The sequence below is a fragment of the Melanostigma gelatinosum genome (genome assembly GCF_949748355.1).
Source record: "Melanostigma gelatinosum genome assembly, chromosome: 10".
NCBI lineage: Eukaryota > Metazoa > Chordata > Actinopteri > Perciformes > Zoarcidae > Melanostigma > Melanostigma gelatinosum.
The window spans coordinates 7,462,041-7,487,378 of NC_136643.1; the positions used below are offsets into that span (position 1 = coordinate 7,462,041).

Below are 25,338 nucleotides of genomic sequence, written 5' to 3' on the forward strand. Positions count from 1 at the left end.
ACACATAAACAGAGGTTATTAAATGATGAGGGAGGAAAGACCTCTAAAGATCCCTAAGACCTGAATGACTGTATGAGAGACACAGAGCGATAGAGGGAGAGGAGTGTATGTGCGCGTGTGTCTGTGAGTCTGTGTTTATAAACATCACTAATTGGCTCAATCGCGAACACCTGTGTGCCTGAAGCCATTTGAAAATATTCTCCATAGAGATCCTATTGAAAAAATAAAAAGATTAATAATTCAAAAAGTTTAAAGGTTAGAAATATAAAAAGTCATAGCACACCTCTGGTGAAAGAGCTTAACATTTTAATAGTTGAACGGTTTCTGTAGCTTAAAAAGTGAAGGAGGAGAAGAGGGGCACGGAAGAAATAGAAGTTGAATAAAGAAACAGGATAACAATAGTTGGAATGCTTAACAGCATTCCAACAATAAGCGGCACACGGAAGAGGAAGTCTTGGCCCGGATATCCGCTGGATACACCGAAGAACCCTTGAAACATAGCCGAAGAGTTCCTATTGCTTTTTCTTTAATAAAGATACATTCTCTTGAATAAATACAATTCTTTTACCTGTAAAGTTCTAGTGGGGGCCCAGCCTGTGCCATCAATAGAGTGCTCCCGCAATAAGCTGAAATAAAATAAAAAAGAAATAGTGTCAATACTTATTATCAAAGTCACTTTGTGGCAGCTTGTCGTCGTACGTTGTTGCAACGCCAAAGGTTACAAACTGAAAGACCACTGTATGTAAAAGCTGTGACACAGCTGTATCTGGGTGAGAAGGGATGTCTAGCTTAGGGAATACTGTATATTTACGGTTTCCATCCACTTCTTAGCAGGAAGAACAATAACGTAACATAAAATAAAACATGTGTAGGAAGCATTACCTCAAGCAGATCTCTCCAGTCTCTGTGATGTTAGGATGCCATATTCTGGTCAGACATCTCACTTTTGGAGGCTGAAACACGAGCAAGAAATGGGAGCGACATTTTTAATGTATGGATTTTTTCATAGCTTTGCGCCGCCAAAGTCGGATGCGTGTTAGAAAACATGAGCCCACACCTGTGCTCGCTACTGGATTGGTCATTACCAGCCATGACGTCTCTGTCCCTGATTCGTCACACTCACTATCACGTGACCCGTACCCGGAAAAAAACAAACAGGCAGGGCGACCAGTAATTCATTTCAACATGGATAACTAATTTCAAGCATTGCTGCTAGCACAACAGCTAGCAGCTGTTGTGCAGTAAAAGTCTGCATTTCTGTGGAGGAATCAGCTGTTATTGGAGCGATTAGCGAGTGCCGTGACCAGCGGCGTCATCAGCCCTATTAAGCGGCCAAGCCAGTTAGCCGTAAATGCTATTCAGAGCTACGAGTTACAACAACAACAGTTATTGCCTCGTTGCTTTTAGATTCTAATGAGAAGACACGCTGCTTTGTTTTACTTCTTCCGTTTGGTAGCCTTGAGAGACCTTAGTCTGTAAGTATGTCTGTATGAAGCATGAAAAGATGTACGAAGATATATTATATTCGCCAATGCTAATCGCGGTTAGCATTTCCCCATTGGCTGTAATGTTAAAATTTGCTTAGAAGCTAGCGAGTCGGACATGTTATGATGTTCAGAGAAGAAGACAACTTTAGTACTGTTAAAAGCATCTTGCCATTCAACTGGGACACCTGCGGCTTATAGACAAGTGCGGCTTATCTAAGTACACATTGTTTTTTTATTTTGGTGATTGGCAGGCGCGGCCTATATACAGATGCGCTCTATAGCCCGGGAAGTACGGTACACGTTTTCATCATTATGGAAGTATGATGTAGTGATGTATAAAGTTATTTTTCTTCTACTATAACACAGTTATATAATTACCACTTCAATGATTTGGGGTTTTGTGAGCTATTTTGATATGAAACCGAGGTAAGATCCTCAATGACTTTTCTTTTCTAGGTACATAATGTGCAAAATGTTCGCCAAACCAATTGATTGGTATTGTCAACCATGTAGACACACAAATAGACATTTGGCCAAGAAGAGGCAACAAGGCCATAAACTAAAGAAATTAAAGAAACTACAGGAGTTGCCTCTGGTGATGTGGTTTAAATATTTCCTGTAAAAAGTGTATTTTCCCATTTTCTCTGTTTTTGAGAGATTCTTAAATCGTGAGCAGTCAACTAAAGCAGCCTTCAAAACTCAGGCCAGTGTCCACACATGGTGTATCACTGTTGTTGGTCAACATGGACACTTCTGTGCCTTCTGAGTCTGCATACGCTCCATGTCCCACTGTGCTTTTGGGGTTTAAACTTTTAGTTAGACAATTTTCAAATAGGGGAAGGCAGACTTGCATGTTTCAAAATATCTACATTTAGAATAAACTGTACTTTTTGACTTTTTACAAATCTGAGAAGACATCCAGTATGACTGCTCTCATAAGGTTAAACAATAACATCTTTGAATATTAGCGTTGCATACTGCAATAGCAGAAACATAAAAGTAATTTTTCCTGATTAGTATAAGCCACACAAGCTGTTGTAAAATGACTATGTTGGAACTTCACCATGTGGCTGAAACAAAGGAAGAGGCCTGTTATTGTTAATATATGTTAACAATCCTATTGATATTAATACTTGTATTGATATCAATGATTTAGTTTTCATACTTGTTAATAACCACACTTGCCAGATCCCAACAACTACAATCATGGAATGGTTTTTCATTGTCTTGGTCACACTGAAGCTGTGGCAATGATGGCGAAAGGAGGATGCAAATAATAATACCGAGAGAGCTCAGGAAAAGCCGTGAAGAACAGGTCGTATCGATTGCCTCCATACACACCAACGCCTCTTTACTGCAATGTAGTATTTTCTTATTGTTCACACTCAATTACCAGTGGTGGGCCGTCAGGGCCTGCAAGGCCTTCTCTGCTGGCCTAAACAGAATCACAGAGCTATATCTATTTTATAATTTCATAATTTTTCTGAAATACACTACATGCATTATAATTTATAAAAATATTTTTCTCATTATCTTATTTTCTCATTGCACAGCTACGGTCTTAGTCAGTTGCTCTGCTTCCAGTGCAGCTTGTTTTAAGTAGAGCTTTTATCCAATCAGATTTCACCCCTGTGTCTCAAGGTAAGAACAGAGGCCCCAGGCCTGCAGACTCTGAAGTGCATCCCTTTGCAGTCTAAAGGTGCGTTCACACCGCACGCATCGATTTTTTGACGCGCGTCGAGATTACATACAAAGTCTATGCACACGATGCGATGAGACTGGCGCGCCGCGATTTTGCGATGGTGCGGCGCGTCCAGCGCGTCCACCGCGCCGCAAACTCACGCTCGCTTTAACTGGCTCGGGATATAGAGAGCTGCAGGGATGACGTATTGTAGGCCAATCTGGAAGTTAGCATCACAGTGGTTCCCTCGACATAAAGCCGACGGAAAAGCCAATTTCCATTGGATTTTGGATCATTGCAGAAAATTATCTCTGGCAAACACACGTTCACGTCTTGTTCAGCGAGATAATCTCCACAAATATACACTACTTTAATGATTTTTGAAGGGTGAACGCAATTAGTAGAACTAAAAAGCTAACGTTAGGCTATAAATGAACTACACCACAGTCACATGAGCGTAAGTACACAGTACAAGGCTGTAACCAGTGTTTGGTGAGATGCTGTTTAGGAGTCTCCGTTAGCGACTTCAGTTAGCAACAACCGTTTTTAAAGACATGTCAAAGCTTCTCAATTCCCGAGAGAGAGTGGTATTTAGCGGCTGATTTTATTTCGTAAAACAAAGCGTTAAAATCTCTAAACTTGTGTTGCCACAGACCTTATTTCCGGCATCTAACTAAAAACCCATTGACTTCAAGACGAGGGAGCCGAAAGCGCAAAAATGCTGCCTCCTATCCAGGATTTAGGACTCATTCCTTCCACATACTATATTTTTGTGCAGTGTAGCCACATTATTACATCTAACATCATGTTAATAAGCGGTAATAGGCCTACCGATGAGGAATGCTGCTGAACATTTCTGTCTGGGCACATTGCTCTTCCCACAGGAGCAATTCTCCACTTGAATGCCGCTAGGCCTTCCTTCATGAATCAATTAACCTTTCATGATTGAATGCTTATTATTTATCATTCTGTGGCAGGCGCCATAAAACGTCAACAGGTGGCTGCATGTAGAGGAAACAGTGTGTGATGAAAGACAAAGATACAAAGCAGACGTACATGTGCAGGGATACATAGAGATACCAACAAAAGACAGACACGCACACGCACACAGTGAGTTAAGCCTGTGTAGTAAGAATTAACAGGCTAACAGATAAAGAAAAAGGTGAACAGAGGATATTCAACCTGTGAAGGTCAGGTGGAAAAATGATGCAGTATATTCTGCAGAGCTTCCACGAAGAGAATAGAAAAATCTATTGCTCGGTACCCTGATATTCCTGTATGAACTTTAATGAAAGGAAATGGGATTTTTAGAACACCATGCACATATTTTTAGTTCATTATTTGAACTGACTTCATGCCCAAATCAGCATGACAGAACATAACAGACCACATCCGACGGCAAATCTGGAGTCGTTATTTTCATGGGCCAAAACAGGAAGCTGCCGACTGATGCTGATGACACAGATACACAGGTGGGCATGCAGACATACAAACACACAAGCAGACACGCAAATGAGAAATAACTGGAATGCTCACCACCATGTTGTAGGCTTCGGGGACGTCTATTTCAAACTGAAACCTTCCACTTTGGTAGTAACCCTCATCTGGAAGAAGACGGAGGGAGACAGACAGAGGACAAAGGTTTTCAATAATCTATACACATTACAGGTTACGTTTAATGACACTCCAATTTATACATTTCTGTAGAAACAGGGCCTTCAATTGTTGTCATACACTGCTGATCAGGGTTTAAAACATGTGTCGGAGACCTTCTGAAATAAGTATCATGCAGTGAAAAAGAAAAAGATAAAAAAAACCTTAAGAGCTAATCTTTAACACAAAGACCTCAAGCCAAAAGAGAATAGTTGTTCAAAACAGCCTGAGATTTGCTTGTAAAACTGGAAAATAGCCAAAGGAGCAGATGAGTCGATAGATAAGTAGATTTTCATGTTTCCCACACGTTCAAAAACACTGCAGTTTAGAGTGCACAGGTTCTTTTGGCAATGAGGACAACCCAGAAAATGCATCTTTAAATGGCAAAGTATCATATTTTCTTCAATGAGAAGCAAAAGCGGAAATTATGAACCGGTTTGGGTAGAAGATTGAAGTCCATTCTTCAAACGATAAATGACAAAGGGTCTGTGTAGCTGTGCTGCTAAAAGTAACGGTGAGCAGATGAAAAATTATCCTCGAAGTCCAGTTTGAATATTAACAATCCATCTCTACATTTTCAAGATTAATATTAGAATAAAGTCACAAAGTAATCTATTTAGATTGAGAACAAGCTCGTATTTGATTTGCCAAATTGGTCTCCCTGAAATGGAGGTTGCGTCTCTCTCGACCAGCTCAACCAAGATCAAATATGTGTGTGACAGGAGAGTAAATGAGGGCACCTGCAGGTCAAAACACAACGCTGGCTTAATCCTCCGTTTCCATCTCGCAATGGCCGACGACGTTTCACGCAGACACACCTAATACCCTACACTAGTGGACGAGGACAGATGCAGAGAGGGCCACATGCAAGTGGAGAGCATGTACGATCATTCGTGTACGCACCTCGTAAATTTTGATATTTCTTCGTCGATTTGCTGCGACCGTTGTTTGACCAGTTTATATATCTGGCTGCAGCGCTTTCGGGGATCAGAGGACAAGTTGGAGATCAGATTTGGACAGAAAGAAGAAGAAAAAAATAACTGCCTGTTAGAGCTCACACAGGTAGACCGATACTCTTGGCAACTTCTGATTGAACATAAGAAATTGAGAGAGATAATGAGCCGTGTGTAGTCTCTAAATAAGTAGCTTGCTCAGCTGTCGAACATGGACCACATAGCAAAATACACATCTGTGCTATATTTCAAACCGTCTCATTCACATATGTGGAGAGACAAACGTCTGATTTACACCTTAAAATAATATGCAATTCAAATTTACAAAAAGATAAAGATACCACAGTCCTTTCAATGCTGCTGACACGGTATTAGTAACACTTAAAACTGTGTTTCAGAGCAAACGGTTTCAATTCAAAACTGGCATGAAGGCAGCAGGACCCCGCTCTAACCACCCGCCCCCCACCCCTTTCTTACTCAAACACAGGGCAATTTGAGATAAGGCTATCAAAACCTCACCCAGATTCCATTCAGGGCAACAAAGACAGGGGTCCAATTTATTTAGACTGCACAGACAGCCTCCCCTGTATTATAAATGAGACGAGGGAGGACAACACTGTGAGAAATAGAGATACAGCTTCAACAAACTTTCAAGTCCAAAAGAGGATGAAGAAAGAATCAGTGACGCGTCAACAACCAAGCGACGGGCGGACAGAAAAAGGGACAAAAGAGAGCAACAAACTGAAAGAAAGGAGAGCATCTACTGACTAACAGAGGCAGTCAGAGGTCATAAATAATTCACGAGTGTCTTCAGTAAACTGGAACAATCAGTCTTTTCTGTCATAAGACACTGCAAACGGTACACACACACATATTCAAACAACTAAACTCCAACTCTTCAGGGAAAATAGATTCTAGACATAATATGTTCGGGAGCCCAAAGGTTCAAACAGAAAGACGCAACTTAGTTGGTAAAAGGAACTGTGTGTCGCCAGAGTTTACTAACAATAAGAATGTTTTTTTGAGAGTATAATCACCTGAAAATAAGTATGGTTGGTTTTTTGTTACCCTAAAATGAGCTGTTTATATCTAGACACAGAGCGAGTCCTCGACATGGAGCCAGCCGCCACGTTTCTACAGTAGCCCAGAAGGGACAAACCACACGCCGGCTTGCTATCGGAAACGTCACCGCTAGATGGCGCCAAATCCAACACACTTTAATGGAAGGAAACTCTTACAAGATGCTTATAGGCGGCTGTGGCTCAGTGGTAGAGCAGGGTCGTCCTTCACCGATCGGCGGTTCGATCCCCGGCTCCGTTAGTCCGTTTCGATGTGTCCTTGGGCAACAGGTGTGAATGATTAGTTAGCGTCCTGATGGGCAGGTGGCACCTTGAATGGTAGCTCCTGCCATCAGTGTATGAATGGGTGAATGACATGTAGTGTTAGAACGCTTTGAGTGGTCGAAAGACTAGAAAGGTACAGTCCATTTACCCTGAAGGGACAAACCAAACGCTGGCTTGCTATTGGCAAACGCTAGATGGCGCCAAATCTAGAAGGAAACTCTCACAAGATGCTTATTTACTTCTGCTGATGCTTATCGGGTAACAATGGTAATCATGTTAAATGATTTAGCATAACATATGTTATGCTAAATAATCCATCCTTCAACGCAGTCTGAAAACACCCATTCCTTAAAATGTAAACTGAGAACTTGTCCGGATCAACAATTTTGACGACCTAACCGCATCGAAGAAAACCTCCCGTGAGGAAGAAATCAGCCATCATACCCGGATTAATTGGCATAATTGGGATTTACCCCTGTAGGAAGGAAGAGTGAAGCGGAGTTTACAGGTACAGGGGCATGACTGGTGTTGACAGTGTAATGATAAAAAATGTTTTAACCTCCTCATCATATTTTCTGTGAGATATGTTGCTGTTAGGAAGTTCATTTGTCTGGATGTCTGAACACATTGACCTATTTGGTCTAGTACAAGGGTCACTTTTCTATCTTGGTCGGGACAAACAACCGACATGTTCTTTCTCTAATCAACTGCTTCTTGTTAGACTACACATTTCTACCTTAGTCTCCGGTGTGTTATCTGTCTCCTCTGTGCCGGCCGGTATAAATACCTTGTTTTGATTCTGCGTCTCTAGAGCATATTCACAGTTCACTGCAATACGTGTTTGTGTTCTCTGTTTGCAAACATTAAATTTACTTTTTGAAACTTTGATCATTCATCAAGACTCAGTTTTTATGTTAAACACTTTGGATAAAACCAACTTCACTCCTAAACTTTGAAAAGAAATATTCCACAACAATTTGGCGTCACGAACAGGATACGCTGACCGTTGGTCAGGCTCCAGAGGACCGTCCGGAGGAAGGGCCCTTCCCAGGACAACACAACCAGTTTCCTGTCTCATACCTCCTTAGACCAGAGAGAAAGAACCGGCGGAAACCGGGGAGACCTGATTGACGGAACGCGTATCCAACGGAAAGAATTAATTTCTTCAAATCGGGTAAGAAGTTGAAATTCCAATTGTAAACAGTAAACGGTAAATTGTAAAGACGTAAAACGTAGCAGACACAGATGAGTGATCAAGTAGTCATTATTATTTGGGGAATACAGCTGGTTTTGACATTTGTATGGTTGGTTTATGAGTTCTTCATGTGACTCCACCTAGGTTTCTGACGTATTATTTCATGTGATTTTATGAAGAGAACGAAGTGACATTTTACGATAACGATTTTAACTCAAAATAATGAAGCTTTTTGAGATCGTAACATTGATCGTGTCTGTCAAAAGAGAGGGTATTGTGAGTGTTCTAAGAATAAAGAAACTCAAAAAGGTTTTTCTAGAGTTTTTCGCCTAAGGATAAAATAAACTAAAAAGAGGTTTTTCTAAAGTTTTCTCCTATGAATAAAAACAAAGGTTTTACAGTTTTCACCCACGGATAAAAGAAACGAGGGTATTGTGAGCATTCTCCTATGAATAAAGAAACTCACCTTTGCAGTGACGATTGCATTGTACTAAGTAGCGTCGACGTCCACACCAGATGAAAATGGGTGGCAAAACTTCACATTCACCGGAGCCAGAAGGTTGATGGTTGATTTAATGAGACAGAAACACGGGGAGTCATGTCTGGAATGCCTCCCATAATGGTCAAGGGAATTTGGGTTTCCAGCAAATGGATCATTAAGTTCCGCTAAACTTAAAATGTTACGAGGGGATTTAGAAATTAAAATAAAAGGAATGAAGAGTGGCAAAAAGGTTCGAGTTAAAGATTTAGATATGATTGTGAAAAATCGGACTTGCCTGAAAATATGGGAAAGAGTGTCAAAATAGGGAGAGAAAACAGATGATGAAACAAATGACGTGTTTAAAAGAAGAAAAGAAAAGCGTGGACACAAGCGTGGACACTCCACACACACACACGCTCAAATAACCCATTTCTTTTTTCTTCTTCCATGTATCCGAGCCTCACGGGTGCAGGCGGTCCGCTCCTCGACGTGTGTCCTCGACCTTCCCCGCAACCCGTCGTCCAACTCGACCCCAGACCTCAGCCTCCTCCTCCTCCTCCTCCTCATCCAGAACACGGACCCAAAGCCGCCCAGCCCGACACACGCCAGCTCCGCGAACGACAACAAGTGGCTGTATACAGTAACGTGGCCTACCAACAGGACCCAACTTCTCCACCTTCAGACTCTGACCCATTCCCAGACCAGCCACAACATGGCTCTGCAGGACCCCCGAACGTGAAACCTGAGGATGAATTCATTTTCAGTGCCCCGATGATTCAAGTACCAGGAGTGGACGGTACTCCAGGGCTCGTGTTCAGAGCCTGGACACAAACTGACATTCTGCAAGCCTCATCACATCTGCCAAACATCCACAACGGTACAGCGTTTGCAAAAGATTTCCTGATATTCTGTAAAGAATTCATGCCCACAGGTTCAGAGGTCCATAGACTGCTGGTTAAACATGTTGGCCCGACTGACTTCAGCAAAATCAGAACTGTCGTCACAGGAAATGGCTGCGATTCCAGATTGATAAAACTCGACTGGAGCGACAACGAGAACGGACCCTACAGAACCTTCATCGAGGCTGTCTGCGCTGAGATCGCCCTCAGATTTCCATCCAAAGTCAACATGGCTCTCATAAACTCCACCAAACAAGGTAAAACCGAAGATGTTACTTCCTATCATCAACGTTTGATGTCTGCATTCCAAACGCACAGCGGTCTTGAGGAGCCAGGGGACAAAGCCATCATGACTGTATGGGAGACACATCTCAAAAACGCCTTGGTCAACGGACTGCTGCCCGACATCAAAGCCGCCACCGAACGCTCTGTGATCGGCCTAGAAGACGCCCGACTCGACGAAGTGGTAAAACATTCACGCCACAATTACAAAATGTTTAATGACAATCAGACACGCCAGGACAAGCACAACAAACAAGCTGGAGAAAAGGCTCAACTTGCCATGCTTCAAGCTGTCCAGCAGATGACGCTAGGCGCAGAGGGACGGAAACCAACTCCTCCTTTCCAGCCACGTAATAACTATAGGAGGGGCAGACAGAGAAACAGAGGAAGGGGGATGAACCGTGGTGGAGGGCGTTTCCAAAATGGCCGCCAAAGTGGAGTTTTTCGGCAGACTCAACCAAACGAATGTTTCCGCTGTGGCGAAACTGGTCACTGGTATAATGACTGTCCTCACCACGTCAACCAGGGAGATCCTCGTTTTCAAAGCACAGGAGAGGAGGGGGGACGTGACTCATTCGGCACCTACTGACGTGATGCGGGGGAGGGAGACGACGCCCGGACGGGGGGAGCGGCTTCCGGCCCCAGGCCTCCGATGCAGGGAAGTGATATACACACACACATGCACGACACACTCAAACATACATGAGCTCGCAATGAAGATCTGCTTCGCACGCTCAGTGACACATGCACACACACATGCACGACACACTCAAACAATCATTCCTCCTTTCCCCTGACACACACACACACACACACACACATACTGCAGAACAGGCTGCTCTCCTATGCGCCATTTCACATTTGGAGCAACAGCGCTTGCTCTCATCCCAACGACACACGAAACACATATATGCAATGTTTTCATCACAATCATTCAAAAACATGCCGACTACTGTTGTTGTTGTTGAGGGAAAGGAGTTAGAGTTTTTGGTAGATTCAGGGGCCACTCACTCAGTAATTCAACAGAAACATTTTCCTCATCAGAAGATGAGCGGGCGGTATGTTTATTCACAAGGGGCTTCTGGTTTAACAGTAACTGAGAAATTTAGCAGTCCGATGAAGAGTGTGCACACTGACCTGACTGACGAAAAACCTGACATTAGAGTGAAACATTCGTTTTTACTTTCGCCACTCTGTCCCATTAATCTGATGGGCAGAGACCTGATGTGCGCTTATGGCATCTGTTTGACATCATCCCCTGACGGACTGAAAGTGACTAGACACAGAGCCATACAACACATGATGCAGATGGCTGCTCCTGTTCCACTTCATGTTTATCAGTGGTGGATTCCTGTGAAGGAAGCCACACGACTGGTTCAAGAAGTTGACACTCGTGTCTCGCCTCATGCAGAACGCATGAATCCAGAACATCTCCACTGCACCTCCTATGTCTCTGAGGGTGCAGATGAATCCTATGAGGATACGTTTTTTGAAGGCATCAATGATGCGATTGTTTGTACTACCTTATTTTGGTCAACATACAAATCTGCTGTTTCTGTGTCTCTCTCTCCCACACAGAAAGAACTATTTCGAGTGGCAGAATCGTCTCCTCACATCTCGCTGTCCAAGGGTCGAAATGACCAATGGCGAGATCTGGGACCGTTCGTGGCACAATGCGAAGCGCTCACTGACTGGGAATCAACAAATGATCCACTCGTGTTACGCTCAAAGTCGACTGGGTACCATCGTGGTTTTTGTGTTCTCCTGACGGCAGCTTCACGTTCTGTCTGTTTTTTATGAACATAACAACAAAGCTAAAACGTTAGTCTCTAACGCTGTCTCTATTTCTCCCGCTCTTGCCTCTGTTCCACAGACACTCTGGGCGGCGCACAAATATGACGTGGGTTTGATCAACAACTGCCAACCGGTCGTCATTACTCCACGCTCTGACTTCAGACCCCACAAACACCAATATCCTCTGCGATAGGAGGCCATTGACGGTATTACACCAGTGTTTGAATCATTCCTGAAAGCGGGAGTGATCGTTCCATGTCCGGATTCGCCAGTAAGAACACCGATTTTTTCCTGTGAAAAAGATCAGAGACAAAGACAAACCCACTGAGTGGCGTTTTTGTGCAGGATCTGAAAGCGGTAAACGCTTCAGTGTGCATAATCCATATACTATTCTAGCTCAGATTCCACCTGACGCTAAATGGTTTTCTGTTGTTGACCTGTCAAATGCTTTTTTCAGTGTCCCAGTCGACAAAGATTCTCAATTTTGGTTCGCCTTTAACTTCAATGGGAAACCTTACACCTTCACATGGCTGTGTCAGGGGTATACAGAATCACCAACAATCTACAATGACGCTCTTAGGGAAAGTTTAGAAAGTCTAACTCTCTCACCAGGCTCTGCCCTACTTCAGTATGTCGACGACTGCCTTATCGCAGCTCCTACTCAGGCACAGTGTCAGAAAGATACATTAAAGCTGCTACAGGCACAGGAAGGCCACAAGGCCAGTCTCTCAAAGTTACAGTTTGTAACACAAAACGTTCATTTTCTTGGCCATGACATTTCAGGAGAAGGTAAGACTCTCTCCCCCAAAAGAATCGCTTCAATTGTTCCTACTAAAATATCAAGTGACAACGGTTCTCATTTTGTAAACCAGGCCATTACAGAACTAAGCGCCTATTTGGGTATCGACTTAAGAACACACTGTGCTTACCATCCTGCCAGTGGTGGCGCTGTTGAACGAGAGAATGGTACCCTCAAAACAAAGTTAGCTAAATGTTGTGCTGACACTGGGTTACCATGGACAAAAGCCCTGCCTCTAGTGCTGATGTACATGCGTATGAGGAAACGAACACGCAGCAATCTGAGTCCTTTTGAGATATTGTTTGGTTTTCCTCCTCATGTAGGCACGGAAGCACCCAAGGCACCGCTCCCATCAACCGCCTTATGCGAACATGAAATGTTAAGATATTGTGCACAACTGTCCTCTGCTCTATCTAACATACGACAACAGGTGGCAGCTGCCCTCCCGAGGCCAGGGGAGGGGCCGCTCCACAAGCTGAAACCCGGTGACTTCGTAGTGGTGAAAGATTTCAGACGAAAGAACTGGAGAGCACAACGCTGGTTGGGCCCGTTCCAGATCCTCCTCATCACCCACACGGCAGTAAAGGTAGCTGAGAGAGCAACTTGGGTCCACGCGTCACACTGCAAAAAGGTTCCAGACCCAGGAGAAGCTTCAGGTGAGCAAACACCTGCATCAAGTGTCAGCCAACGGGCACCACCGAAAGAACCATCGCAGGAGGACAAGCAGTGATTCGCGGACGGGATCACAACGGGCAGTGGCCGACAGACACGTCATGATCTGTGCTAACTGTCTACAACTCATCAATACCACGAGGGAAAAGACAAGGACAACCTCAACGTGTTCCTGAGAAGTAGGGGCTCGTAACGGAGCACACCCAGGGCCCCTTCATCAGGAAGCATGATCTAGCTAGGAACAGACCTCTCAAGACAGAGGCAGAATAATCCTCTGGGGTCTGTTGAGACAAAGGCAGTCCACCCTTTGTTCTCTAGTTAGTATTTTAACATTTTTTTATTATGTTTAATTGTGGTTATGGTATAACCAAAAGAGTGGAGTGTACTGATAAAAAATGTTTTAACCTCCTCATCATATTTTCTGTGAGATATGTTGCTGTTAGGAAGTTCATTTGTCTGGATGTCTGAACACATTGACCTATTTGGTCTAGTACAAAGGTCACTTTTCTATCTTGGTCGGGACAAACAACCGACGTGTTCTTTCTCTAATCAACTGCTTCTTGTTAGACTAAACATTTCTGCCTTAGTCTCCGGTGTGTTATCTGTCTCCTCTGTGCCGGCCGGTATAAATACCTTGTTTTGATTCTGCGTCTCTAGAGCATATTCACAGTTCACTGCAATACGTGGTTGTGTTTGTGTTCTCTGTTTGCAAACATTAAATTTACTTTTTGAAACTTTGATCATTCATCAAGACTCTGTTTTTATGTTAAACACTTTGGATAAAACCAACTTCACTCCTAAACTTTGAAAAGAAATATTCCACAACAACAGATAATTACACGTCCATTAAATGTGAGCACAATAAAGAGTGACAGCTTATCTGAAAGAACGTTTTACGGTTAAAAGGGGACACTGAAAACATATGAGGCGACGCAGTAACAAGAATGTTGATTCACATTTGATCGGGGGCTTCGCTAGCAGTGATTCACAGCTGCGGAAGAGACTCCTCTGATTTGTTTGTTTTTCTTTGGGGTCGAGTTGGTGTTTAATGCCATTAGGAACACCAAGAGGAGGCGGAAGGACTTGATTTTATTTTTTTTTTACAGATTACCAAGTGTTGCTTTGACAGAAGATTGATTCCCACCAGATATGCATGTATATACTGTATATGTTGTACATATTATTTGTCTCAATAATAAAAAAAGGTTGAACGTGACTAAACTATACTTTTTGCTATTATGTACTTTTTTTTCAACACACACACACAAGGACCTGTTGCTGACCCTTACATATGGCTGCTCTCCAAAAGAGTATTGCTAATGTATCAAACTTTGCAGGTTTCTGTAGGAATGTGCACAATACGTCAATTATTCGTACGCAAATGGAGCAGGAAAAAAAGTTCCCATGTGAAACACAAAGACGACGCAATTTTCCTTCATTATTGCATTTCTAATAATCCAAACAGTGACATGCGAGGATGTGTTCACCCCAGAGTGTTGCTGCTGTCCCCATTCCTCAGAGACACAGGGGTCCGGCGCAGCGGTTGCATGGGAAAAGGAAAGGAAACTAAAGAGGCATTCCAACTGGTCAGAGCTCGAAAAACATCACTGATTCCCCCACACATTTTCAGTTGTTTTTTTGTAGCAAAATAAAAAATTGAGTAATGATTCATGACTACTGTTCATCCAAAGTAAACAGAGGAACTGCAGTTCTCGTGAGAAACGTGGAGAACGAAAAGAGAAGGAAACACAAAAGAAAAAAGGAAGAAGCACTTACGTGAGCCTTGAGCTGTAAACTCTCCCCGTGAGTCGAGATGACTTTACCTTACATTACATGGTTTGGATATGAGAGATATTTGACAATCTGCATCCTGAGGGCAAGTTCCCTTTGCAATTGTTATTTTCCTGACCACTTCCCCGCAGTGCAAATGAATGCTTCTGTGTGTGTAATGCCTAGTTACCAAACTGCAAATGAAATTTGACAGCACAGTATGAAGACGGCAGAAAAAACGAGACACCTTGCACATTGCATCTACTACAACTACAGAGACACACCGAGATGACTTGAGGTGCTATTTTTCTTCTATTAATATACTTCCATTACATTTATTTTGTTTCTCCTGTAAAATATATAAAATGTACTTGATGGATTTGTGTTAATACTTTACTACCAGCTGGTAGAAAAGGGGAGAAATCAGACAGGTCTACCGAAAAATATATTCAGACTTTCCCTCTCACGGGTCACACTGAGGCCTCTACGTGAGCATTGTTGTCCTGTATTTGGTCTGAGAAAAGAGCAAGAGAAAGGAAGTAAAGGGTAGGAAGAGGGGAGGGGGGGAGACGGAGGTCATGAATAATTGAGGAAGACTTTCTCTGAGAACTCAATCTCCTTATCAACTCCCCTTCAAGAACATGACACCAAAATCTTCTCTCTAATTGCTGAAATTTTCTCTGCTAGATTTTGCTGACAAAGACCTTTGTGAAAACTTAGCTGGCGACGCAGAGCCTATTGGGGTGGCAGGGAGACAGATGACAAACACACACACACGGCCAGAAAGCATTCAATTAATTCACCACTGACTTAAACATCAAGATATCCTAACATCTTAGTGTCCAGAAAATGGATGCAGTGACGTCTGTAAACTCTCTTGTTACAAATGTAATAGACAAAATAAGACGCACCAGATAAAAAAGACCAATGACAAAATTCGGTGACCAGATCTCTTCAACCACACAGAACATTTTGTAATATTAGCCTAGTCATCTTACGAAAAGTGATTCTTCATATTTTCTTGCATCTTTTTATGAATGTCCAGCAACACGTGTCAATTTATGCTCGTCAATGTGCACAAAGTCTTTTCAGAATACACTTCCTTCGTCTCAGGGAACAACTTAGTTTTTAGGTTTAGGCGACAAAACTACTCTTTTAGGTTTCAGAAAAGATCGTGGCCTGGGTTCAAAATAACTGCAGAAGTGGCATTACAAATGAATCGACGTTGTGACTGCTGGTCTCCTGGACTAAAGTGCAGCGTTTTGTTGCGTTTTGACACTTCCTTGTTTTGTGATTAAGTGGAATAAATTTAAAAAATGTATTTTGTGGGATATGTACAAACAGTGCATTACTTTTATTGCTGAATTAGACTGAATTTAATGGTAAATGGACTCGTACTTTTATAGCTCCTTTCTAGTCTTACGACCACTCAAAGCGCTCCTACGGGAGCAATTTGGGGTCAAGTGTCTCGCCCAAGGACACATCAACATGAACTGGAGGAGCCGGGGGTCTGACCGCCGATCTTCTAATTGAAGGATAACCCCCCCACACACACACACAGTTGTGTGCACACATTTCTGTTGTTACAAGGGATTACTAACAGGATTATTACTTTCAGTTGTAACCTCCAAATAAAGTAGTTCAGATAGTCTGGTACAACGTTGCCAAAACCTACAAACTAGATTTAGATGAATTCATTTGAGATTAGTCAACAATGTGTCAGGTGTCTGATTCTGAATATGGTCCAAAAAGTGTTTGACAATAACGTGTGACTCTATTACCGGTCTCTTTCTAAGTCCCTCTCTTTCCATTGCTCACGTCGCTCACACACAAACACAGAGCCATGTTTGTCTCAGTCTCTTGTGCGGCTTGTGTCCTCGTTGAAGTGAGAAGGTGACATTGGGCTCGAGGACGGAGAGAGAGAGTGTGTCTGACGAACACAGAGCAGGTAAGAGGAGACTCGTGGTAATCCCACACCAGCATGCTGAGTGTGTCCAGTATTTCACAGGTGGCCCATTTTGCGTGGAACACTGCTGAGCAAGCAGGCTGCACTCGAGGAATAACGACGGTGCGGCAGTCGAAGTACAGAGAGGACTGGAGTGCCCGTTTCAAGAGAAGACTTCAAGACACACATGGACCAACCAACATGTGTGGTCTCCCACCACATCGCACACAACATACTTCCCCCAAAACCACTCAAACCCTGCATCATGTACGAAATGAGAAAGCAGTGGATATGGCTGTTGGCGGCTCAGAGTGCTTTCACATTTAAACTTTTCGGTTTGGTAAATAAAGAAACTCAGGTTAGTACGGTTCGTTTTGGCTGATGGGAAAGCTGTCGATCCAACACCGGTGCGTCCCAAAACAACCGCGACCGAGGCAGCTTGAAAAAGTTTTATTATTAACAGACCACAGGATTCTTCAATCGCTAGAATACTAACGAATCCATCTGCTGGTCATGAAATCCATTCAGGAAGCGATCTTATAATTGATCTACAATTAATGAATGCTAATCAGCGCAGGTGTTTTTTCCTCATTAATAGGTCGAAAGCTATTAAAACTGATGTGCTTGTATCTGACTCAGTGTACCTTTTCAGTTCATTAAGTCCAGACAGTGATCCCGCAGCAATAAGCCGGCCATCTGAGAGCGCTCAAAGGGGGCTTTTGTACACTCCTGTCTCAGCCTGTTATGAGTCATTATTCATGACATGCAGTCGATTTGCAGTCTAATAATACACGGCAAGTTTAAGGGGGTTTTCTGGACCTGTTTGCATCCTGCACTTTTCCTGAGCTTTGATACGGGGGTTAATTCAATTGCAACCCTAATTAAAAACGCTACACCAGCAGACTTGATCGGTGCTCGCCTTTTACTTCAGATATTTGAGTCTGATTGAAAATGCGTTTGATTCTGAGACAAGATCAAATTCAGAGCCCGCCAATATAATGAGCAACCAACAACGCTGCTGCATGACGTCAACAGAGCAGTTATGAAATGATTGCAGCAGTTAAAAAAATAGTTGATTTTTCTCTTACCGGGAGACACTGCCAGCTGAAAATGATGCAGCTTGTCCTCATCTGGGAAACTGGCTTTGCATGTACCTGGACGAGAACAAATAAGGGGGGGGGGTTAGTTATTAGGGTCAAAGGTGAAAGCCAGGAGCAGCTGTGTGACGGTCTATCATTAGTTTTGATTATTTGACTGTGTGTCAAATAGAGGCATTAACATCAGTGATATATTGTATCTGTATTAAATCCTTCCTGAGCCTCAGTGTGTTCACACAGACTGCAGGATTTATGCCTTGGGACTCCGTGTGGCACCACATTCCCCCCTGGTGTTCAAGGACGTGTACTGTACCGTGTACCGTGTGTGTAAAACATATTGTTTGTGCCGATGAGTGTAATGAATGCGCAGGAAACACTGAATGAAAAAGTGAATCCGCTTTTTAGTCTGGCAGTAAAACACAGCACTCTACAAGCAGCTGAAGATAATTTTATCACAGCTGAAAGATTATCATGTTCCCCAGCAATCATCAGCCGTATCAAATAGCATTATGCAGGATTTAAAGCATGAATTAAAAATCAAAGGAAAATAATGTGTATGTGTTGATGTGTCAAGGTCTGTGGTAACGTAGGAGGGATGATATTATCGCAGAATATCAATGTTTATTTGATTTATATACAGTTTTTTCTGCAACATAGACATGCTTAAACTCCAAACTCATTTAGCTTAAGGCGTCTTCTTCTGCAGTGGAAAAGGACCGACTATCTGTACATGACTCCTATGACAGGTCTGTAACATTCGTCCAGTCTTAGTGTCCATATAGAGTGAACCCTGATTTGCATCCTGCACCTTTCTGAAAGGTTCAGAGACGTTCAACTTGCAGCCACTCAAAGAAGTTGGTGGCTCTGAGAAAAGAGGCTGGGTGCAGAGCTTTTTCTCTATGCGAGCTCGAGCGGCCGCATACTCTCCTCATTTGGAACAATTGTAAACAAAAGACCCTGGTACAGAGAAGAAAAAACGCTATATGCGTAAAATCTTCTCAAAATCGATTGGACAAATATGTTCAGACGAGTCGTTGGTTTCTTCTCTGTGTTTTGAAAGCACCACTGCTCACTCAGAGAACTCGAGAAAACAGCTTCTCTCTTTTCTTTTTCCTGAGCTCCTGTCTGCCCAGAACGGTGAAAGTCCTTCAGTGTCGTACGGCAAGTCCACATCCACGGCACAAAGCACGAGCGTTGAAGCCTCATGAAAATCAATACTTTCCACAGGACCATATTTCATCACTATTGCTGGTAATGGAGAACAAATCGGGATGAGCATTACAGTCAAGGAGAGCAGGATCAACATTCAGCGCTCACGCATGACAATAAACAGATAAGTGAGGAATGAAGATCTGATATACTGTCATTTAAATTCCAAATAATAGCCAGAACTAAATAGTAGTTTAGGGGGTTGGAGTCTGTCTGTAGAAATAAATCCTGAGGCCAGAACGTATAACAAGCATGAAACACGTCCAAGGCTCACAACGCATTTGATTATATACACACAAGCGTGGCTCATTTCACTCATTTATGTGGGTGTGCTAGACGATCTGGTTTAATAAATACTTTATTAAATACTTTTGATTTCAAAAACAGTATCAGACCTATTCATTCATAAACAGAATTAACTGTTTTGAGACATTTACGGTGAAAAAAATAATCGTAGTCTGACTGAATAGCTTCATGCCACTGCAATGCAGTTGAAAGTATTGTTAGAAATGACCTACACCTAGAAGCATTAAAGCAAAATGTTAGAAAATTGAGTGCATCTTTGGGGTTGGTTTTGTCTTCGTGCCTTATCTGAAACATTTGCAGAATTGTTTTAATATCCCAAAACACAAAATGTATTAATAATGATCAACCAAGTCTGAAACAATAAATCAAGCCACCTTAATCGCCATTAATTGACATCGTAACATAAAGAATTTTTTTTTTTTTCCTGAGTTGAGAAGATTTAATAACCTGGAGGACACTATTTACTTTACGTCAGCTGTTTATTTTATATTTCTGTCCCTTTTAGTCAGTTATTCAGCTCTCACATTCAGATGTGGGGCTGCTGAACAAACACAAATGCAAACATGGGGAGGAATGCAAAGTCAGAGGGAGTCTGACTGAACTGAGAGCGTTGTGGGTGTGGAAGTGGAAAGCATACTCACGCGGGAGATTGGCTTCAAGTTCTGCAACTTCTATTGAGAGAAAAGAAAAAGAGTCATGAACTAGAAAATGCATTTCCTGCTGAAAATGCGTTTGAATGCTGAAAGCTGAAATGAATCTCAAAAACATTGCTGAAAATAGATATCCAATTTTAAAAAAATTGCAAAAAGCTTAATAATTCAAAAAGTTGAAAGATTACAAATATGAAGTCATATCACCCCTCTCCTGAAAGAGCTGAACATTTTGATATTCGAACGGTTTCTGTAGCTTAAAAGAATTCCAGCGGTAGTGATATTTGTTGTAGTAGTAGTAGAAGTTGTAGTATAAGTATTATTAGCAGTATAAGTATTAGTAGCATTTGAATAAGTACTAGCTGTAGCAGTAGTGATATTTGTAGTAGCAGTAGTAGTAGAAGTTTTAGTCGAAGTATTCGTAATTAGAAGAAGTAGTAGAAGTAGTAGTATCAGCAGTCGTAGTAATAGCTGTAGTAGTGGTCGTAGTATTTTATATAACAGTAGTAGTAGTATAGTAAGTAGTAGTAGTAGTAATAGTAAAGTCAGTTTTTGAAGTAGCAGTAGTAGTACTAGTAGCAGTCGTACTAATAGCTGTAGTAGTATTAGTACTGGTTATTAGTACTGGTAGTAGCAGGAATAGCAGTATTAGCAGTTGTGGTATAAGTAATAATAGTAGTGGTAGTGGTAGTAATAATATTTATGGTAGCAGTAATAGCAGTAGCAGTAGTAGTAATAGTAGCAACAGCAAAAGTTGAAGTAGTAGTAGTAGTAGTAATACTAGAAATATTAGCAGTAGTCGCAGTATTAGTAAAAGCATTCATTATTTCAACAAAAAAGCCAAATTTTGAGCTTAATGTTTAAATACAGTTTATCCATGAGGCTTTTATTTTGAAAGGGTGGGGCTGGGTGGGGGAGGGAGGGGGAGAGGAGACATAATCATAATGTTTGACACACAAACAGAGGTTATTAAATGACAGGCTTCATCACAAGCAGTTCAGTTAGAATTCACTCTCTGGGGCTTTTATTTTGAAATGGGGTGTGGGGGAGAAGGGGAGAGGAGACAGAATCATATGTTAGATAAACACAAACCGGTTATTAAATGACAGGCTCATCACAAGCATTTCAGTTAGGATTCATTCTGTGGGGCTTTTATTTTAAAATGGCGTGTGTGTGTGGGGGGGGGGGGTGGAAGAGGGTGTAAAGACCTCTAAAGATCCCTAAGACCTGAATGACTGTATGAGAGAGACACACAGAGAGAGAGAGAGGGAGAGGAGTGTATGTGCGCGTGTCTGTGAGTCTGTGTGTTTATCAACATCACTAATTGGCTCAATCGCGAACACCTGTGTGCCTGAAGCCATTTGAAAATATTCTCCATAGAGATCCCATTGAAAATAAAAAGCTTAATAATTCAAAACGTTTAAAGGTTAGAAATATGAAAAGTCATAGCACCCCTCTGGTGAAAGAGCTGAACATTTTGATAGTTGAATGGTTTCTGTAGCTTAAAAAATGAAGGAGAAGAGGTGCGACGGAAGAAATAGAAGAAGTTGAATAAAGATTTGAAGAACAATTGTTGGAATGCTGTTAAGCATTCCAACAATAAAGAAACAGGATAACAATAGTTGGAATGCTTCACAGCATTCCAACAATAAGGGAGGAGAGAAGAGGGTAAAGACAGAGAGCCACGCGCACACCTGCACGCACACACACACACACAGATTTGAGATCCTCACACGACAGCCGACAGTGTCAGGAAATTTGCTCTGCATAAAAGCATAATGTCTAATATGCAAGTTGTAAAATGCGTGACACAACACAATGCTACAGAGGAACAACAGTGATTGGCTGGTAACAGAAGGGAGGAGGAAAAAACTAAAAGAGAGGAAGGAAACGACAAGTGAGGAGCAGAGGGAGCAGGGACGTGCTTGGTCTCTCTGTTGTTGCTTGCATGAATGCTGAGGATTTACCAATGTTATTTTTCCAAACATTGTCATGCATTCAGATCATTAACAGATTGTTTCAGTGGTTCTCAGCTGTGTAGCGTTAACACTGGTGTGCCTCACAGTGATATCGACCGCTTTAGTTTTTGTCTGTAAACTCCCAGTAATAGATGTGTTGTTAGACAATCACTGAACTACTTTTCTCACATTTAGTTATTTTGCATGGCCACTGAAGCTCTTTGAAGAGTAATGATCGGTACCGGGGCTGCACCAATAGCGACATCGGGCCGATACTGACTCAAACAGCTGGATGGGGTGTCGATGACAACGGGGCTAATCTATTCAGTTCAACTCCATGTACTACATACATTAATAGTACACTATACGGATACTATACGGAATTTTAATTTCTGTTTTGACCAATTTGTTGCTACATTAAAAAGGTTGGTGTAAGATATATTATTTTAATAATAAATAATTAAATAAATTTATATGCATCTATTTATTTGCTGCATTTTGTTTTACAAAGTTAAGCTAAGAGAGCCAGAAAAGCAAGTCCCTCTGATGTCGCACTGGAGGGCATTAGACAGGTGCTTGTGAGATTACATCCACCCACACAAGGGTAGGAATTTGACATATTTTTAGGGGGCAATTTTTGCCCCACTAACTGAAATCCAGGGGCATTTAAAAAAAAAATGGGGGCACTTTTTGAATCTTGTAAAATAACATTTAACCTTTGTTCAAAATAATAAATATACTTATTTAGGCTTACAGTATATGAGCAATTGTCATCAAATGGCAATAATAAGACTATTAGGTCGTAGTCTACAGATTCAAAGTGTTTTCTTAGATTTTTTGAACAAAAACCAAACGGAAAACATAAATCAGCCAATCATATTCAATTTTATTCTTATTTCTTTGTGGTTATTTATTGTTTTTATTACATTTTTTTAAAGAACTATTAACAATTATTAAGTCAACGATGCCTTGATTACATCAGTCATTCTATGGAATTATTGAGAAAAATATGTTTGTAGGGCCTCAAATATTGTGATATTACCCATTTTTGTCCTGAATATACCGTCATTGTGTGGAAAATGTGCCATTAGAAGTAAATTCATAATAATCCAACTCTCATCAATACATTCAGTTCAGAGTTTTTACTGAGTAAAATATCTTAATTGACTGTATTATTCATTTCCAGCAACCCTCAAATCAAAGAATAAAGACACTTTACGCACAATGTAGGTGTATTTTCCCTTTAACTCACGAGATGCAGGTAGCATGTTTTATACTTAATGTGAATATAATTTATTTAATCTAATTTACATTATGCAATATGTATACTTTGTTGTCATCTTATTCTGAAAACCGGATGTTGTCTCACGCTAATCTTTCCGCTAACTTTCAAAGTCCTTCGCTCGCTCCCGATCTGTGCCGTTTGAATGAGTTTACTGTAAATTTCAGCATATAGGTGCACTACAATTTAAGTGTCTGCTGAGTTGACCGCAGTCTCGCAGTCACAGGTCTGATTAAGAAGCTCTCCATTTATTTATTTGTTTAGAACGTTCGGTTCTTCACGCACAAGCAACATCAGTCAAGGCGAAAATCTAAAACATTCTATGGCAACTAGACCGGGTCATATAGGCCACGATGTTTTTGACAAGTTCATTAAATTATCATTATTATTAGAGGAAATTATGGGGGCATTTTTTGCCCTCTCTCTAGTGATATCAGGGGCAAAATTATATTTCTTAGGGGCAGTTTTGCCCTTTGCCCTCGTGTATTTCCGACGCTGACCCACACTTATATAGTACTATATACTATATGATATTGGACGAACACTGGACAAACCACTTTTGAATCTACTCTACACGAAATGATAGCCTTTGTTTCACCGGTCATAGTGATTGGGTATAATAATACCATCAAGTATATGTATGGACTAAAGCAAAGACAGGTGAGAACCCAGAGAGGTAAAAACATGATGGGAAATGGTAGGACACAAGGAGGACAGCCGCTTGAAATTTAGAGGAGGAGAGAGGAGACAGGTGCCTGGAAGCTGCATCTCAAGGCAGCGAGAGAGGTACCCATAAATAAAACCCAGGCAGAGACATGGTCAGAGAGAAAGAAGAGGAATAAAGAGACAGAGGTAGAAACAGAAAAAAGAAACAGAAGGAGAAGCCCAAACATCCGTGGAGGAAGCGGAGCATGAATTTATATTTCTGTATTGAAATAAACCAGAAAACAGTCAAGAAACAACTTTGTTAGGGCCTACAGTGTCTGTCTATAAGTATTTAGCTCGTCATGAGTCTGTATAAAAGAAAACGATGCGACAAAGTGATGGACAAAGCGGATGGCGACCTGGGTACCTTTGGTAAGGAGGCGGTCCCTGATGGAGACCCTGTGGGCGGAGTCGGAGGCTCCCGAGGCACGGCCCGTCTTTCCCCCGTCGTCCCTCTTCAGCTTACTGGCCAACGTAAGCATGGCTGCTGTGATCTGCCTCGGTCTGCCCCACGCCTGCACCGCTACGCTGCTCAATAAGCCTGACAATCACACAGACCGTGAAGAAGAAATGAGACAATATAGAATTGAGGAGGGAGAAAAAAAGTGCTTAAAATATTCAACTATAAAGTCACACTGGTTTTCTCTCACAGGACAAAAGACGCGCACGCGAGGTGAACTGGCAACTTTAAAATCGCTTGCCGGTTGTGAATGTGAATGGCAGTCTGTCTAGATGTTTCAGTCCTGTGATAGACCGGCGACCTGTTCAGGTCCAATGAGTTGGAATAGGCTCCACCCCCGCACACAACACTCCACAACAAGTGGATATACGTAATAAATAGGCTGAATAAGTCAAAAACAATACCGATGAGGACCTTTCAAGTTACTTTCTATCCAAGGCCAAAGCTCAGTTCTGCTCAGAAATGACAGACCTTGAGATCTTTTCACATCATGCGAGTGCTAGTTAAGTCAAGTGCCTCCTATAGTTCCTATAGAAATAAACTAACAACTATGACACCATTCCCTTCCAGTTGAATAATGGAGTTTAGACTCTCTGTTGTGATAAGACATGTGGGGCCACAAGCTGTCAAACACAAGTGTTGAGTCTTGTTGTAGGAGAATGCCTGAAACTGGCGTAAATCTCTTGAACGTTTCTAAACACAAATACCTACTCTCTA

At 41.9% G+C, this 25,338-nt stretch overlaps 1 protein-coding gene across 1 annotated transcript in view; it reads right to left on the bottom strand.

Moving 5' to 3' along the window:
- Window positions 1–25,338, bottom strand: part of ube2f (ubiquitin-conjugating enzyme E2F (putative)) — a 51,793-nt gene that overhangs the window by 24,535 nt on the left and 1,920 nt on the right. Inside the window, exons 2-7 of the mRNA XM_079277491.1 lie at window positions 24,529–24,702; window positions 20,208–20,237; window positions 18,043–18,108; window positions 4,705–4,772; window positions 883–953; window positions 569–626 (exon numbers count right to left, since the gene is read on the bottom strand). Of these exons, the coding sequence (XP_079133617.1) occupies window positions 569–626; window positions 883–953; window positions 4,705–4,772; window positions 18,043–18,108; window positions 20,208–20,237; window positions 24,529–24,643 (408 nt within the window). The 5' untranslated portion in view covers window positions 24,644–24,702. The remainder of the gene's footprint in view (window positions 1–568; window positions 627–882; window positions 954–4,704; window positions 4,773–18,042; window positions 18,109–20,207; window positions 20,238–24,528; window positions 24,703–25,338) is intronic.